We start from the raw sequence: 17,336 nt of genomic DNA, 5'->3' as shown, positions 1-17,336 counted from the left end.
CAAAGTTCTTTACATGCACCCTGATAAATAAAAACAAAAAATATAGTCAAGTTTTCCCCAGAGACCATCGTTATAGCATATTTGTTTTTTATGAATTTAATTAAAATCATATTTTTAAAAAGATCTATTTCAAACTTTTAATGCTTATACACTATGAAATAAATTTAGCAAAACATTCACAGTCTCATTCTGATCACTGAACACACCTGTCAAACGCTGGTGTGAGAGAGAGAGAAAGAGAGAAATACTCTGGGTTCTTTTCAACTTTAAATGGTCAATATGGACATCTATGTGATAGGAGCTACTTCAACCCTGGTGAAAATGTAAGATGATTTTATTTTTATCTAAATCTAACATAATTGGTACAGTAAATTTGTAAAATATTTATTTTAAATGAACAGAATGCTTTTCAACTTCAGTAATTTAGTAAGATTCTAAATGAACAAATTGCTTTTCAACTTTAGTTAAATTAGTAAACTATTTACATATTTTAATTTATACACTTTTAAAGGAACACAATGCTTTTCAACTGTTGTGTAAGATATTTCTCAATGGGCTCAGGAACGTGTCACAAAAACAGATACCAGCCCAGCCACACGCTGGTGTGACGGAGAGAAAAGACTTCAAGGGAAAACACTTGTGGGTTTTTTTCAACCATGGTGAAACAGTAAGATGATTTTATTTTTGTTTAATTTATATACTTTTAATTGAACAGCATGGTTTTTCAACTTGAGTCAGTGTCAAATATTTGCGAATGACTAAATGTAAATTTTATAACCATTTCATTTAAATTTAAATGAACAACATGCTTTTTCAAGTTCTGTGTGAGATAAAACTTCCAGCAATGCGGAGGGAGGGGAATTCCTGCTTTGACACACACACACACACAAACACACACACACACACACACACGCTCCCTATGTTTTTTGAGACAGTGCAAGGTCATTCATACATTTTTAACTGTTTGCAATTTTTTGTGGCTTCATTTTATTTAAACGTTTTGTGTGAGATTTTATTTTATATTCTTTTAAAGAACAGAATACTTGTGACTGATAAACTTTTACAGTTTTTTCTTATCACTTTCTCACACACACACACACACACCTGCTATGATAAGCTTAGGCATAGCGAGGGGATGCGCTGAAAAAATAACTATCACATCACTTTGTAACTGTAACATCAAAGGCCAATACATCTCAAACTAACTTCAAACGATTAAACAAACTGTCATCACCCATCATTTTGACAGAAAGTTTAACAGGAAGGGGTGGAACTAGATCAAACAAACTTCAAACAATTCATCATTTTGACAGAAGCTGTAACCACAAGGGGCGGAACTAGATCAAAGGTCGCCATCCATCATTTTGACAGAAAGTTTAACAGGAAGGGGCGGAACTAGGTCAAAGGTAACCGGAAGGGGCAGGACAAGGGGCGGGACAGGAAGGGGAGGAACCGGAAGGGGCGGAGGAAGATCAAAGGATAGACACGCCCACCTGTCAATCAATCATTTTGACAGGTGGTGTATCATATTTACTACTGATCTCGCCCGGTAACCATTCCCTGTGGGCTCCTCACTCCTCCATCACACTGTAGCCGATGGAATTCCTGTTGAACGTGCTGGTCCCTCTGTAATGGACCGATCAGCCGTTTCCCCCAGAGGATAAGATGTCGATAGCAGCACCGGAGGCTGAGCTGACCTCTGGAGATGACGACTCGGCTGTGTTGTCTCCCTCTGGGAGTTTAACTTTGCACGAGCCAGATCCAGAAAGGTCAGCTATGCTGAAACGGGCCACCGAGGCTGCCGGGCTCGAGTGGAACCCTCCACCGTGTCCCGTCCAGTCTTGGTTGGAGGATTGGTATCTAGGGGCGGTCTGCGCTGGTTCTCAGCTCGCCGCCCCAGTGCCTTTATTTCCCGAAGTGCATGGAGAGCTTACCAGGTTGTGGATGGCACCTTTCTCTGCCAGAAACTGCCTGAATAGCTTTTCCCCCTCACTACCCTTGATGGAGGAGCGGTGAAGGGTTGCGAGGTTATCCCTCCAGTGGAGCGGTCTGTCGCGACACAGATGCACCTGTGTCCGGCGGCCGCTACCTTTTGGGGGGATCCTCGTCTCCCCCCTAAGGCCTGTGGGTTCTCGTTCGTTCCTACGGGCAGAACTTACAGAGCCTGTGGGCAAGCCGCCTCCTCTTGCGTGCCATGGCGCTGCTACAGGTCTGTCAGGCCAGGGCTCCCATGGACATGCACAAGGGTAGCCAAGACCGTGCGCTCATAGGTGAGCATCGCACTACATCTGACCTCGCCCTCCGGGCACGAGTGTCGTGGCATGCGCGATCGGTCTGGCGGTGTCCACCTTAGTGGTCCAGGAGCGCCATCGTTGGCTCAGCCTGGTTGATATGGCGGATGCGGACAAGGTTCGGTTCCTGATCTCCCCAATTTCCCAGGTTGGGCTGGTCGGCGACACGGCGGAGAACTGTGTCCAACAGTTCTCTGTCGCCCAAGTGCAGACGGAGGCCATCCGGCACATCCTGCCCCGGTGGCCCGCTGCTGCCTCCACCCCGCCGCCAGTGGCAGTTCCTCCGCCTGCTCGTCTCCGAGGGCATTCCCCTGCCGCCTCTCTCACTGGGCCTCCGCAGCAGCCTCCAGCCAGGCTCAGGGATGGAGGAGGATGCTCTGGGAGTTCGTCAACAATCCACTCCCTCCCCCCGGGTGAGGGCCGGGTGGAGTCTTTGTTTGTGTGTGTGTCTGTTCCTCCGCTGCTCCCAAAAGAAGCGGAGCAAGCGGTACCCACACTCCAAAGAAAGAGCGAATTCCTTTGTTCCTGGGTTCCAAGAGGGCGAGTCTGGCGGTGTGCGACCCTGAAAGCCTTGCACCCCTCAGCCCCCTCTTGTTCGCCAGCACGGCAGCTGGGTGCGGTTCGAGGACTCGGTCATCCGTCTTCTCACGCATCCCTGGCCGTCTCGTGGAGACAGGTAAGTGTTATACAACACACTTAGACCCTGCTTCGGGCCGCCTCCGGGCCTTCCGAGCCGGGTCCCTGTCCTCCACCTCGCTGCCCCACCTCGGGTACGTCTGTGGTTCCCTGGCCCCTGGCACGGTGTGTGTAAGCCTGAAGATGCTTCCTACCACTCCAGCTGGCCCCGAAACTTCCAGCAGACTCGGCTTGCGATTCATTTCGGAGAGGAGTTCAGTTTCAGTTCAGGAGAAGGACTCGGTCCAACACGTCTCTTCAAGAAGAGTGTGTTAGGCTAGTGCTAGAAGTGAGAAAGGGTTCCACTAAAAATTTTAGAGGCTCCTGCGGCATATGGCAGACGCAGCCGCTTGGTTTCCTCCATATGAAGACCGCTTCAGCACTAGTTTTATGATCGAGTCCCGAGGTGACCGTGGCAGAGTGGCACGCCCTGGGTGATAAAAGATCACCCCGGCCTGCCGCCAAACTCTCAGCCCGTGTTCAGACCTTCAGGTCCACTAACACCGACTGAGGGGCCATGTACAAAGGGCATGCTTTAACGGAGGCCTGGGCGACCTCCGACTGCATTGGTATTCGTTACCTCGAGTTGGCAGTTCACCTCGCTTTGAGCCACCGCTGCTCAGCGAGCTGGTACTGGTCTGAAAGGACTACATCGCGACCGTTGCGCTAAGCTTCCCTCGCATGTCACAACTCGCCCGTCACCTCCTCCTTGGAGTCAGGAGCTTCTGAGGTCGCTTCATTCCACTATAAAATTTTTCCAGCCTGCTCAATCGTGCCGCCAATGAGCCTCACAACAGCTATGGCCAGGAAGAGTGGAGACTCCAATCCCCTGGCGGTCCAGCTGGGCAGGGACCACTTCGGGGCCGCATCTGTTGCCCCTCCGGACTCGTCCCTCTGCCAGTTGTGTTTCTGTCTGAGCGGACATCCCTTGGATAGACACTGGCTTTCAGCTGACCCCGGGGCCCAGCAGAAATGCGTTCCCCAGTGAGCCTTCTAAGAAAGCGGCTATGCGATTTCATTATCGCTTGGCGCTGCTCAAGTTCAGTGATGTTCATCACACTCAGGTGTTGAGCAGAAATGCTCCTGAAGCTCAGTGAATTATCACATCTAGTGTTGGGCAGTGCTCCTGTCTTGTGTGTGCATGTCGCTTGCACCTACTGTGCTAAGTCAGGAGTGGAACAGGTCTTGATAGTTGCCCCTTTTTTTGGCCCAACCAGATCTAGTTCCCTCGACAGCCTTCCTGACTTCCCCTGAATACATTCAGGGACGGGTCATGATGGCACCCGCGTTCAAAGAACTGGACGGGGAGGTTCAGGTCGCTATCACAAGGATATGTGGTAGTGACCATCACTTCACAAGTACCCCCTTAAGATAAGGCAGTTGTGCTTCGCTAGTTAGAAGTGGAACCTATTCGTTGAATGAGTCTTCTCTCCGTGAGGAGATCCTGAGAGCGTTCGGTCATTTCAGTGCTCTCTTTCCTGCAAGTTGGGTTGGAGTAGGCTGTTCCTTCATCCTCAATATGATACAAACATCATATGCAGAAGTATGGGAAGCACGTCCTGATCGTCAGGTTCCTGAGGGAGCAAGGGTCATCCCTGCGCCCCTCTTTAACCTCTTGGGCCTGTCTCTGGTGCTATTGCAATCAGAGACCGCCCCTGAGCCACTCCAGGCAGTGAGTTAAAAATTCTGTTTTTTACAGTTCTCCTGCTCGTATGGTCTCCTCCAGAGGGTAGGGACTTGCTCGCTTTCGGTCAACGAATTGTGCCTGGAATTCGGGCCGGCTAACTCTCACTAGCTGAGACCCCGGCCTGGATATGTGCCCAAGATTCCTACCTCTCCCTTAAAAGGACCAGGTGGTGAGCCTGCAAGCGCTGCCTGGAGGAGGCAGACCCAGCCCTGGCTTTCTCTTTTCGTCCGCTTTATTGCGGGGTTACGTGCACAGAACGCAAGCCATAGGACCTCAGTTCAGCTCTTATCTGTTAAGGAAATCAGCAGAGAGGGAAGGCTGTTTCCAAGCGAGGTTGGCGCAAATGCCTTCATCTTGGTGAAAGTCCTGAGATGCTCATGTCCACTTAGGTGGTGAGCTCCTCTTTAATGAGTGTGTGCTCCCACTTAGGCGTTGACACAGAGTGCTTCGCTGACAGATATTCTAGAGTTGAGGGCTGGGCGACACCTTAGTCGAACCTCTGCTTCCCGTGGGCTCCCTTCACTTGAAGCCAGTTCACTGTAAGCCCGGTTCGTTGTGTCGGCTTGCTGAGCCATTCCCCTCCTATGGACTGGATACGTGCGCAATTCTTGCTCCAGTTGAGTTCCCCTTTTTAGCCGAACCCTGTCGAGTTCCTCCATACCCTTCGGCAATGGACATAGCGGAATGTCTGAAGCTAGGCCTATCACTCGTATGCACTGGTGGAACCTGTGTTAGGCTGGGTCCATATGCTGTGATCCCTACGGCGATCCCATATGTGTATTCTTCCATGGTACGGCTCCCTGCGGCGAGCCCGTGTCTTCCCTTGGCAGAGCCTGCTCTGCCGTCACTGTTCGGTTGAGTCTCCCCCTGTTAGGCTGGAGCCACCCAATAGTGACCCACCCAGTGAAATTCCATATGTTGTACTGCCCGGTCATCCACCCAGTTCATATGTGTATTCTCCACATGTTACCTCCCTTCGGGCAGGATGTGGCTTCCGCAGCGTCCCTTCCTTCCATGTTCAGGGAACGCTTTCCCAGTGGTCCTGTAGGAACAGCAGTGACTTCCCTGCCCTAAGCCCTGTCCTTTCCCCGCCTATTCCGGGGGGATCTGGAGGCTTTTGTCTAGGCGCTGGAAGGTGGCAGCACTAGATGGCGTTTTTATTGGGATCCCAATCAGTCGACACGTCGACTACGTCGATCGTGAACGACTGAAAGGAAACGTCTCGGTTACGTATATAACCCTCGTTCCCTGAAGGAGGGAACGGAGACGTAGTCCCGTAGCCACTATTGCTGGACCACCGCTGACTCAGAGTTACGCTCGGCTCCTCAGCGAAAAACATCTAGTGCGTGCATCCACTTCCGTATTTATACCCGCGGCGCGGGGGCGGAGTGTGTAATGCATTTCACGCACGCCAATTTCATTGGCTCGTTTTAATAGTACTCGAAGATGACGGTCTCTCTAAGCGTTATCCCAATCAGTCGACACGTCGACTACGTCTCCGTTCCCTCCTTCAGGGAACGAGGGTTACATACGTAACCGAGACGTTCTGGAGTCTCCTTCAACAGGTTTACATACATCCAAGGTCAAAAAACGGTTTCATGTTCTAATAGGGCGTAATGCTGATTTTTCCATTTCGGTCATTTTGAATATTGTACTAAAATGCTGTATTTAATGAACGCATGAACGTATCATTACACAACTTGGTATGGGTCATCGGCACGATGCTCTGAAAGAGTCCGAGAAGGTTCAGACCAGTGACACCTAGTGGTGGAAAAAATTACTTGCATGCCTAAAACTTTGAATTCGGTTGACTTATTTTCATGGGAGTCGTCTCCTATAATCCTGAATCCTTGCCGAGTGTAACGATACCAAACATTCTAGGTTTTGCCTTATGGTTAGTACAAAGTTGTAAATTTGCGCTTAAAAAACATTTGCCAATATCTACGAAGCCGTTAGACCGGTCGAGATGAAACCACCGTAGGGAGTTTGGAAACAGGTCGTTGACTATGCTGATGCCCAAATGTCAAAATTTTGATAGTAATTGGCAAAAAAATCCAATCAAAGTCGCCCATGGGTTATTTCTTATATAAATGTCTATAACTTCAAAACAAAATGAGAAATTTCCACCAAATTTGACACACACACACACACACACACACACACACGTATGGGCTCACTCTGAGAACACATAAAAAATTCGGTGGCGCTATAATAGAACAAAACAAGGACATTGCTATTAATTACAATATAATATCTTTAATATATAATGTTAAATGCAACACTTTACGAATGCATTGGTGTACCCTTACAAAACTCGGTATGCGTCTTGATAATCCATTAAATCATATCTTTAGTTACTGTATATAATTTTTTTGCCATTTTCCTAAAATCATCTTTAAATGTCTTCAATTTCTCCTTGCTGCAGTTGGTCTGACACTCCCAGCCATGTTGGCATGTCTTATTGTCTTCTTTGCGCTTGGCCCCGATAATTGCTGCTTGCAGCTATATTTTATAATTATAATTATTGTTTTGTGTGTGGCTCAGGGAGGCCGGCGCCCTAGCAACCTTTATTGACCAGCCGCCACTTAACCCATAATATTCCTTGAAAAAATATTTTCTTAGTTACTGATACAAATCTACTGTTTTTGATATTCACATACCAGTTTGATTGAGTTTTTCATTTAATTTCCGATTAGTTTTGTTCAGTTCAGCCAGAGCTCTATACAGGTAGTTCACATTCACATCAGAGTCAATCCTGGTCTCAGTCCAGTTCTTAGTGTGTGGACGACTGTCCAGGGATGAGCACATCTACAGCAGGAGAGAAGACTGTTAATTCTCTGAAACGCCTTTGTTTTTCATGAGCTGTATGCCAAAATCATCAGTATTAAAACAATAAAAGAACTGAAATATTTCAGTTGGTGTGCAAAGAATCTAAAATATATGAAAGTTTAATTTTTATCATTACATTATGGACAATAATGAACTTTATCACAATATGCTAATTTTTTGAGAAGGACCTGTATAAGGATCGTCTCCAAGGGCCCCGGCCCTGGAACGAGATTTCTACTGTATTGATTAATATAGGTCTACTTTCTACAAAGCCAACATGTACAACACTATGGGTGGACAGGTTGTCTTTAGGTCAAACTGACAAAACGAGCACAGAAAATTTAAACCAAGTCATGTGACCCACATACTCTAAACAGACTCAACTATGATATTGACAACAGTAGTGGATGAAAAATTGTTTCTCTCCTACTAGAGACTAAAGAATATGTATCCTGTGGTGCACCTTGTCCGTTAAAGGGTTAACTCATTTCTCAAATTGGACTTTATTACTGTGGTAACTTGGTATAAAAAACCACACAAGAGAGAGGAATGCAGGAGGGTCGGTTTACTAATAACTGTGCTTATTTAACAGGATTACACCAGCATGACCTGACTATCCAACAGGACAGAACATTCTACTGCAACAGGTAATTCCCACACAACACAAGCATATTCACTCCCTAGCGGTAACAACTGGAATGGCTAAAATATTACTCAGTATACTACAATTACTGTTTCAGTTTCTATTGTACAATTTCTAAAAGACTGTTACAAGTAATATGGTCAAGCAGCTCATCAGGTTTGTGAACCAAGGGTTTATCCTGTATTATTGTACATGATGACCGATGAGACAGATGTTGACAGACCTGTATGACATGGAGATGATCGTCAGTGTGTGAGAGCTGTTTCAGCTCAGTGATTTCCTGCTGCTGGTCTTTAATGAGATCTTCAGCCTGTTTCTCTGCTGCTCTCTGCTGTTCCTCTATCATTTTCAGCAGATCAGACCGGGATCTCTCAATGGAGTGGATCAGATCAGTGAAGAGCTCAACATTGGAGGATTCCTTTTTCTCTATGTTTTTCTGATAAATTATAAATATCTATTAAGTTTTATCCATTTAATTATGAACCCATATTAAGCCGATTGAAAATGTATAATACATTATCAATTTTACAATGTTTAACCTCCACTCACCTTTTTCAGATCTACTGAGTGCTGGATGTCTTGAATCTTCTTTGTTCTGCCCTGGATCATCTGAGGAACGTCAGTCTACATACAGCGAAACAGATAACTTCATCTTCTGAAATGATTCGTATTAAAATACCAAATGAATTCGCAATTCCTGTGGCTTTTAGTAAATGTCTTTGAGGATAACATTTTTATTCTTAAAAGTAAAAAAAAATGTTTTTGTTGGAATTTAAAGGTAGGGTTGGCCATTTCAGAGAGGCTAGCAATAACAAGCTAGCTTTGAAAGCATGAAATCGCATCCTCCTTCCAGTGTGTCTCCAAGGCATCAGAAGAGAGTCTGCGTTAAATAACCTTATGTCTCAAAGCAGATAACATTACAATATTAATGAACAAACAACTAACAGAGCTCTTTATTGTACTACCTAACTGCCAAAGATTCATTTCAGCATTGATAGTGTTGACACAGAAACGCATAACTCTGAGTCTGAGGACGTGAACAGCTCCCGGTAGAACGTCATGGGTTGCCATCTCTTAATTACGGTTACAACTGTAACATCCGCCAGCTGACGCCTGGGCTTTTCCATGAACTTTACATCCCAGTATCCTTTGACTGTTCTCATGATTGAGTGATTTTGTTTAGCTGTGTGTAATTACCCTTGTTAAAAGTCTGCCTTTTTAAGCCCTGTGTTTTCATTCTCACTTTGCGTAGTCTTGTTTTCTGTTACACTTCTATTTTGAGCGGGATAGTGTGTCAAGCTCCGGTGGCCAATTGATTCAGCAAGTCTGATGATCCTAAGTCCGGTGCTCACACGCTTCCGAGTCCGGTGGTCCCTAATCCAGTCTTCAGCCGTCATCGATGCTGCACCTAAAGCTACAAAGAAGGTCTTAGGCATTTGAGATTGGCTTCCCGTTTGGAGGACCTAATGTTGATGTCGATATGAGCAGCTGGCATCTCAGTGGTCCTGACATCATCTTTGTGTCCAGTGCATCTGAATCCGATGGTATCGAATCTAGGGGTCTCAGAGGTTTTCCTACCGCTGATTGCACTCCCAGTTACGGCGATGGTTATTTTATATGTCTGGGCCATGTACGTTTCTTCCGTTTCTCAGGAGGCAATGAAACTTGACCTAGTTTAACTGAGACAGCGACTACTGTTCTTGGTATTTCCTGCTATTGTCAAGGAGATCACTGATGAAGTCTCTGCTTCACCTTCTGTTTGTAAACTGTCTGGTTGTGCTGTTATGACCACAGTGGTCGCCTGTGAACACCCTGTCTGCCTAGAAACAACAACCACGGAGATCATCACTGAATACACTGCTTGGCTGGAAACAACCACAGTGGTTGTCCCTTAGCTCTCTGTCTGTCCTGTCCCGACCATGGAGGTCGCCTATGAACATTCAAAGACTCTGCTTGCTTTGTCACAGACATTACTCCTGAATGTCCTGCCTGTTATGGCCACAGAGGCAATTACTTACAATAAATTTCTGCCTGTTTTGACACGGCCCCAGAGGCCAACCCTAACCAACTTTCTGGCTGATCCGCTATGGGGATCATCAGACCAGTCTGATCTGTCCTGGTGGTCTTCTGCTTCGTCGTTGTGGTCACCAGCTCTGCCGGCTCCACCGGCTTCTGAGCGCCTGTATCCATGTTCTTCAGCCCATTGTCCTTGATATCCTTGTTTGCCTGAGATTTTGGACTATATCATACGTTTGCTCTATGGTTTGACCCTAAGACTGTTATATGGATTACGATTCTGGATTGTACCAATAAATCTGCATTTCGATCATCAACCCAAGTCTTGGAGCAGTTTGTGACAATGACATGGTGTGAACACAGCATAGCTCATTGTTTTGGTTCAGGAGGAACTTTAAAAGGCGACTACGGTTTCTTTGCAGTGCTCTGTGACTGTGTCCGAAATCGCCCCCTATACCCTTAAATTGGGCACTATTTGAAGGGACACCCATTTGTAGTGGTGTCCAAAACCATAGTGGACGTTATCGAGTGCATTTATTCAATCCCAAAATGCACCGCAATAACGAGTGTGAGCAGGGCTGGACTGGGACAAAAAATCGGCCCGGGCATTTTGGCCCAGACTGGTCCACCATATAACACAACCGAACTTTGCACGCCCTTGAATATGTATACCAACTCCTATTAAAACCACTAATGCCATAAGTGAATAGGAGTGAGTAAGAGTTAACCGATTAAATAACTACTAAGTTGAACTACTCCACAGTGATGAATCCTAAAGAAAGCTATAAGCTGGGATAGCAATACCGGTTTTTCTCACAGGATTTTGGGAAATCTGTGGTGAGTGCACCTCTGTCCCTCTAGGGGGGTTCGGGGGCATGCTCCCCCGTAAGAAAATTTTGTGCTTTTTAATGTTAAATTCATCAATCTGGTGCACTTTGAGAGTTAAAAATAAAGAGCTCCAACCCATATTCAGTGCAAATTGAACAAAGAAAAATTCAAAACTCTTTTAGTTGTGATATAGTGTCTGTCTACATTACACTACAACATAATAATAGTTATAATATTAATCCCATGGCAGTAATAGCCATATGTTGTAAAACAAATGCACTGAAAAATAAAAGCAACTTTCATAATTAGTTTCGTACTAATTTCTATACAGAGATAAGCACATGATCTTTTATTTTGACGGAAACGGCATCAAGCTTTTATTTTGAAGAAAAACATGGTTTACAAACTCGTCTTATTACAATTCAAATAAAATGCGTAATCGTCAAATATGCAGATGTGTAAATAATGCGTAACTGGGTAGTGGGTTCCTACATAGCCTAAGTGTTGTGACAGTAGCCTAGTTCTGCTTACCACAGTTCTCTGCACTCACTTATTTCTCTCCTTTATCCTCCTCACTATCCTCATCAGACACTTGAAGGGCCTTTGAAGTTTCTTTTTTCACGCTATTTCACTGCACATTCCTTGCGTTTCTTCTCCATCGCTCTGACTATTTTGACAGATACACACTGCTCGCTCACTCAGAGCTCAAAGGGGGAGGAGTTTAAAGATGTGATTGGACCAGCCCAGTGTCAATCAAGAAAATAACCAATGGGCCGCTGATCTACGCGTTTCATCATGCGCCGGTCTGTGAGAAAAAGAAAAACCTACGCTGACTTTTTTGTCCAATGCATTACAGCGGCACAAAGATCCCAGAGCCGCCAATTAAACAAAACTAAACGCAATGGGCCGCCGATGTACGAGTTTTATGGGCCGTTCAGACAAAAAAAAAAAAAATTAAGTATGAGATGTATCGGCCCACAAAGCACGTCGGCCCATCGGGCAAATGCCCGGTATGCCCGATGGCCAGTCCAGCCCTGAGTGTGAGTAATGTACACTCAACGGCTAGAGAATACCAATAATGCACTGTGACAATTGCGCTGAATGAAATCCTGTGCGTCTCTTCAGAAGAATCATCCATCCATTTTCCAAACCGCTGGTCCAATGTGGCAACAGCGTAATATCAAACAGGTATAAGTTCCTTTTTACCTGATAATTAAACTGTTTAATTAAGGTTTATACATGCTAGTGTCCATGACAGAGTTCAAGATAAATCTTTTCATCTTACTAGAGCTGCCAGTTTGCGAAGTTTTAAATTATTACTAAACAGCCAGCACAAACTATGCAAAAGCAACAGCCCTTCCGTTGCACTCAGTGACCAAATTCACTCACTTGTTTTCATTCACTCCTTCAAGTGGACTTTATGAAAGGAGTAATGTCGGAAATAGTGAATGAGGGTATTAGGGGCGATTTCGAACACAGCCTAAGTGTCTACAACTCTGGACAGTCTTACAGAACACACTGATGATGTGTGAGGTCTGCATGAGCAGGGTGTGGGGAGGTATGGAAATACATATGTTGACAGGCAGGTAGGACATCGTATCAGACCGAATGCAATGATTAGACAAAAAAAAAATCGGTCCTGAGACTTTCACAGAAGATATTTGTCGGATTGACAAATAATAGTTAGATAAAGACCAAATAAACATCCAAATTATTAAGAATGAAATCTAGAATTCTTTCACAGCAGATATAGCTGAATAAAACACTTCAGCTATCTACTGGCCATTATTGCCATAACATAACCTGACATGAAGTCCTGATGTTCTTTTTTCACCAGATGGCAGCAATGCGTTTAAATTTATAGAAGTGCAGATTTATACTGTAGTTAAGTTCCAAAAATTTAAGTATTTTTTTAATAAAAATGATAGTGAAATAGAGAAATTTACTAAATTACTTAAAATCCCCCAAAAGTGCATAATTTTATTGTTACTACACTGTAAATGTAACTGTAAAGTTACATTGCTGACTAAATTTTTTAGTATATTCAAATCGCTGTACAAGTCCCTTCAAATTAAATTATATTAAACTGACTTAAAAAAAAAGTTACATCGTATAACTCAACTAAGTTGAGATTGCTTAAATTTTTGTTGACGAGTTAACGTTATGTAAAAAACATAACTAAGTGTTTAGCTTTTAACTCTTTACCTTCTTCTTTCGACTCTCCTCCTCTATAGGAACAGTGTTGTGAGTCCTGTGTTCTCCTTCAGTGCAGGACAGACAAACACACGTCTGATCATCTCTACAGAACATCTCCAGAGGTCTCGCATGTTTCTGGCATATATAATCCTCCAAATTTTCCACAGCGTTGATCAGTGTGTGTTTCTTTAGACGCGGGACTCTGTGATGAGGCTCCAGATGAGAGTCACAGTAAGAGCTTTGACACGTCAGGCAGGTCTTCACAGCTTTCTGCTTTCTTTCATCACAGATGTCACAGAACACTGGAGGATCACTGGAGGACGCCACGGCTGACAAAACAAATGACAATATAACATCTATATTGCTGAATAGAGCAACTTTTATATTAATAGTTCCCTTTCGATACGGTTCACTCGCATTGCGTCAGACGGGGTATGCGTATGGGGAAACTTTGTTTTCTCAGAATACTGAAGCCTGATTGGTTCACGGCTGTGCTTTGCACAGACAAATGGCTTTTCAGCCAACCGAAATGGGCGGGGCCGACTGCATTTAAGTCGCGCTAAAAAGCTCCGCCTCTAACTGCCAGTCTGAGACCATTGCTGCGTCCCAATTCGCCTACTTATACTACACCCTAAAAGTATGTACTCTTTTTGTGAAGAGTGTAGCAAAAGAGTAGGCAAGCTTTGGGACATACTACTTAGTCATCTTTAACGGACAATTTGTAGCATGCATCCTGTCACCGTAAACTGCCCTGTCAATCATCTCGTCACAGTTAAAATCCTCCATTCAATCGAATTTAATTTCCTACCGTTTCGGAGAGCTAGATCATCTGCCAGTCATGGGTCTTTCATGTGGAGACTCTCCTCATGTGTTTGCAATTTGAATGTAATGATGCATTTAAAAGTTAATGGCTAAACGTATCTTTACTGAACAAACTCCATCGCACACCTGCAGGTGATAGGTGCGTCGGATAATAGGACCAAACAAGTTAGTCGTTTTAGCAGATAAGGAACTCCCACACACTATCGTAACTTGCAATTTAAAATGAATGTTTATTAACACACAACGTTTCGGTCACACGACCTTCATCTCTTCATGAGGTCGTGTGACCGAAACGTTGTGTGTTAATAAACATTCATTTTAAATTGCAAGTTACGATTAGACATGTGGCGGTATTCGGTAATGCGATAAATCGCGGTAATGAATATGCACGATATTGTTATCGCGGGCACTTCAAAATACCGTGAAAAATAATAGATTCGAATTTAGACTTTTAGAACGTGCATTAGCTTATTTTCCATCAACCGCTTAAACACTGCATATGCTGCGCAAAACACGTGCGCACTCTGATGTAAACAATCCCCACATGTATAAGCACTGTGTGCATGCGGCGGCAGTGCACACTCTAGTCTAATGTAAACAATCCTCATATGGAGTAGAAGCATGGCGGAAGGAGGAACGCTGCCGACGATTTATCCCCCGCAGGGCTGCCAACTCTCACGCATTCAGCTTTCAGACAGGACACGGAATATGCGCGGGGACGTTTTGTTGCTGCGCCGACCAAAGCACGCCGGGGTCAAAGTTCAAAATAGTTAAACTTTTTATTTGCAAAATAGCAAATCGCGTTGTATCTGAAGGGCAACGTTGAACCCAGCGGCCAGCGCCGCGCATTCCGCGACCTGTCTGAAAGGCGCTTTACGCAATTGACACTTTTCACACGCTCTGACACAGAGAAAAATCGCGGAGCAAAGAGGACACTGACACCGACAGACTAGAAAGCGCAGGTTACTTTTGATATGAAAAAAATAATAAAAATCAGCTCTTAGGTTCTGTCCATTGTGACAGATCGCTGCGCCTCAGTTCAAGTAAACCGATCATCTGTTACTTTTTATTTAAAGATACAGTACAACTTACCGAAATGTATGTGCCTCATACATAATATCGATCAATCAGTGTTTTCCAAACACGGAAAGAGGTCAATAAAACTGCAGGAGAACAGTTATGTCACAGAACGTTACATTTACCTCAGGAAAGCCATTTAATGACCAGCACATTAGTTGACTAGAAAAAAATAGCGAGGAGTATTTTGCTAAATATGTGCACTATATTACATATTTATTATATGTTTACTTGTCATTACATAATTGGTATTATAATGAAAACCCCATTATATTTAATTTCTCTCTGTATGTTTACAGCATTATGTGAGATATTTTTTTTTCTTGAGAACAATTTAAATGTAGACTGTAGCCTACCTAATATTTATCCAAATGAGTCAATATTGAATTAAGATTGAAATCAAATCCAAGAATTGAATTGAATAATACAAAACAGCCTACCAGTCATTGTAACATGTTGTCACTAAACTTAATAAAATTCTGTTATATGTTTTGAAAATCACAATTACACATTGTGATGCAAGTTGTTGTTTTTTTAGATACCCACAATCCATCTGTTTCTCTTGAGCAATTAAAATACCGTGATAATACCATATACCGTGATAAAAGCTCAATCAATTAACCGCAGCATGAAAATTTGATACCGGCACATGCCTAGTTACGATAGTGTGCGGGAGTTCCTTATCTGCTAAACGTATCTTTACAAAAGTTCACAATGCTGCTGCAGATGCAATATAATGTAGACAACATTGAATAAATACATTTTCGTCAGGTTAGATACTGATAATCACTCAAACCCCTTTATCTAAACCTCTCTACACAACCGCCGGACTCGCGCGGGTCCTCCATGTGTGTCGTTTTTTTTTTTTTAAACACTTTTCACTTGTATTTGTAGTTGTAATCGAATCCTCGTCCAACGCGCGATGGGTTGTGGGCAATATCAGCCGTTAGAGTGTGCATCGATCTGCACTTCGGATTCTGACCGGATATAGTAGACCATCCGGGTCTCTTTGGGACACTCATTTCAACATACTACGATTTGGGACGTACTAATTCTATTTTCGAATACTATTTAGGATGGATAGTATGAGAATTGGGACGCAGCACATGTGCTTCAGATGGCGGCAGTTACATCTATTGGGCTGCAGAAGAAGAATCTAAATACAGAAACTAAATGTGCCACAGTACAGCAAATGTAACCGTTTTTTACAACACAATTTTATAAAATCATGAAATTCAATTTTTATATATAAAATACAACATAAAAAGGCATGGGCAGCCCAAGCCTTTATGGGGCCCAAAGCAGAATTTTATTTGGAGGCTCATTTAAAATCAGAATATGAGCATAGCTTACTCACTAAACACTAAAATATTGAACCGCTAGCGATACTGATTCAAAACGCGAGCGCCATTGACTGTCAAGTTGAACGCCCCCGCCCCTCAGCTTAACTGGAAATTGAGATTGGTTTTGCGCCAGAGTCAGATCTGTCTGTTATTGCCTGAAACGCAGGGCTCCACCGCAGCAGTTTGAAACGAGTCTGTCAAATGTCAACTCGCCCTGTTGCTCTGTCTACGCCACTCAAAATACTTTGTACTTTTGGTGAAAAATAAATGTAGCTAGGTTGAATACTATGAAGGTAAATCAGTAGCTAAACTCGAGAGCACGTATATGTGAATTTGAGAACTTGTACAATAAATATTCGTACGTGTACGCGAACATTTACACTCACAGCTCCGATGTGAAAACCTGTAAAATAAAAATCTGAACTTGAACGCTGAGATTTGCACTCGCAGACTATAGTCACAAACCTGTATTCTGAATTTGAAGCTGCAGACAAGCAGTCACAAATGTGTCAAATGCCATTCACAGAAATACAATGACAGTCACAAACATGTAAAATATATTTGCACTTCTTCTAACATTCAAATTCGCAGTACAACCTCAAATTGGCACTTGCAACTTCTCAAATCTGTCACTGCAAGTTCAAATTTCGCGCCTTGACTTTTGCTACTCTTTTCGCGATATATGAGGTGCAAAACTGATTTGTGCACTTGTAACTCAGTGGCGGTGAGAGCGGAAGGGGGGCGGGAGCGGGGGTGTTCGAAGGAGTCGTTTTATTGGTTGGCGCCTAGCCAATGAAATGGGACTTCTATTGTACGCGATGATGTCACGAAACCCGCCTCCTCGTGGATGTTCTGAAACGCTAACATGTCTTAATGCATTAGACTGATTTAAAAGACATAAATGATATTATCAAACTTAGTAAACACAA

The 17,336-nt window shown here is 43.9% G+C and overlaps 1 protein-coding gene across 1 annotated transcript in view; it reads right to left on the bottom strand.

The window, feature by feature from the left end:
• The window catches only part of LOC130083739 (E3 ubiquitin-protein ligase TRIM21-like), a 47,805-nt gene that overhangs the window by 22,620 nt on the left and 7,849 nt on the right, over nucleotides 1-17,336 (bottom strand). The window contains exons 4-8 of the mRNA XM_056248747.1: nucleotides 13,168-13,494; nucleotides 10,191-10,351; nucleotides 8,675-8,749; nucleotides 8,349-8,561; nucleotides 7,314-7,461 (exon numbers count right to left, since the gene is read on the bottom strand). Coding sequence (XP_056104722.1) covers nucleotides 7,314-7,461; nucleotides 8,349-8,561; nucleotides 8,675-8,749; nucleotides 10,191-10,351; nucleotides 13,168-13,494 — 924 coding nt within the window. The remainder of the gene's footprint in view (nucleotides 1-7,313; nucleotides 7,462-8,348; nucleotides 8,562-8,674; nucleotides 8,750-10,190; nucleotides 10,352-13,167; nucleotides 13,495-17,336) is intronic.

The sequence above is a fragment of the Rhinichthys klamathensis genome, unplaced genomic scaffold (genome assembly GCF_029890125.1).
Source record: "Rhinichthys klamathensis goyatoka isolate OS25496 unplaced genomic scaffold, OSU_Roscu_1.1 h1tg000058l_1, whole genome shotgun sequence".
NCBI lineage: Eukaryota > Metazoa > Chordata > Actinopteri > Cypriniformes > Leuciscidae > Rhinichthys > Rhinichthys klamathensis.
The sequence above is the reverse complement of the archived record's forward strand: the minus strand, read 5'-3'. Positions and strand labels throughout refer to the sequence as shown.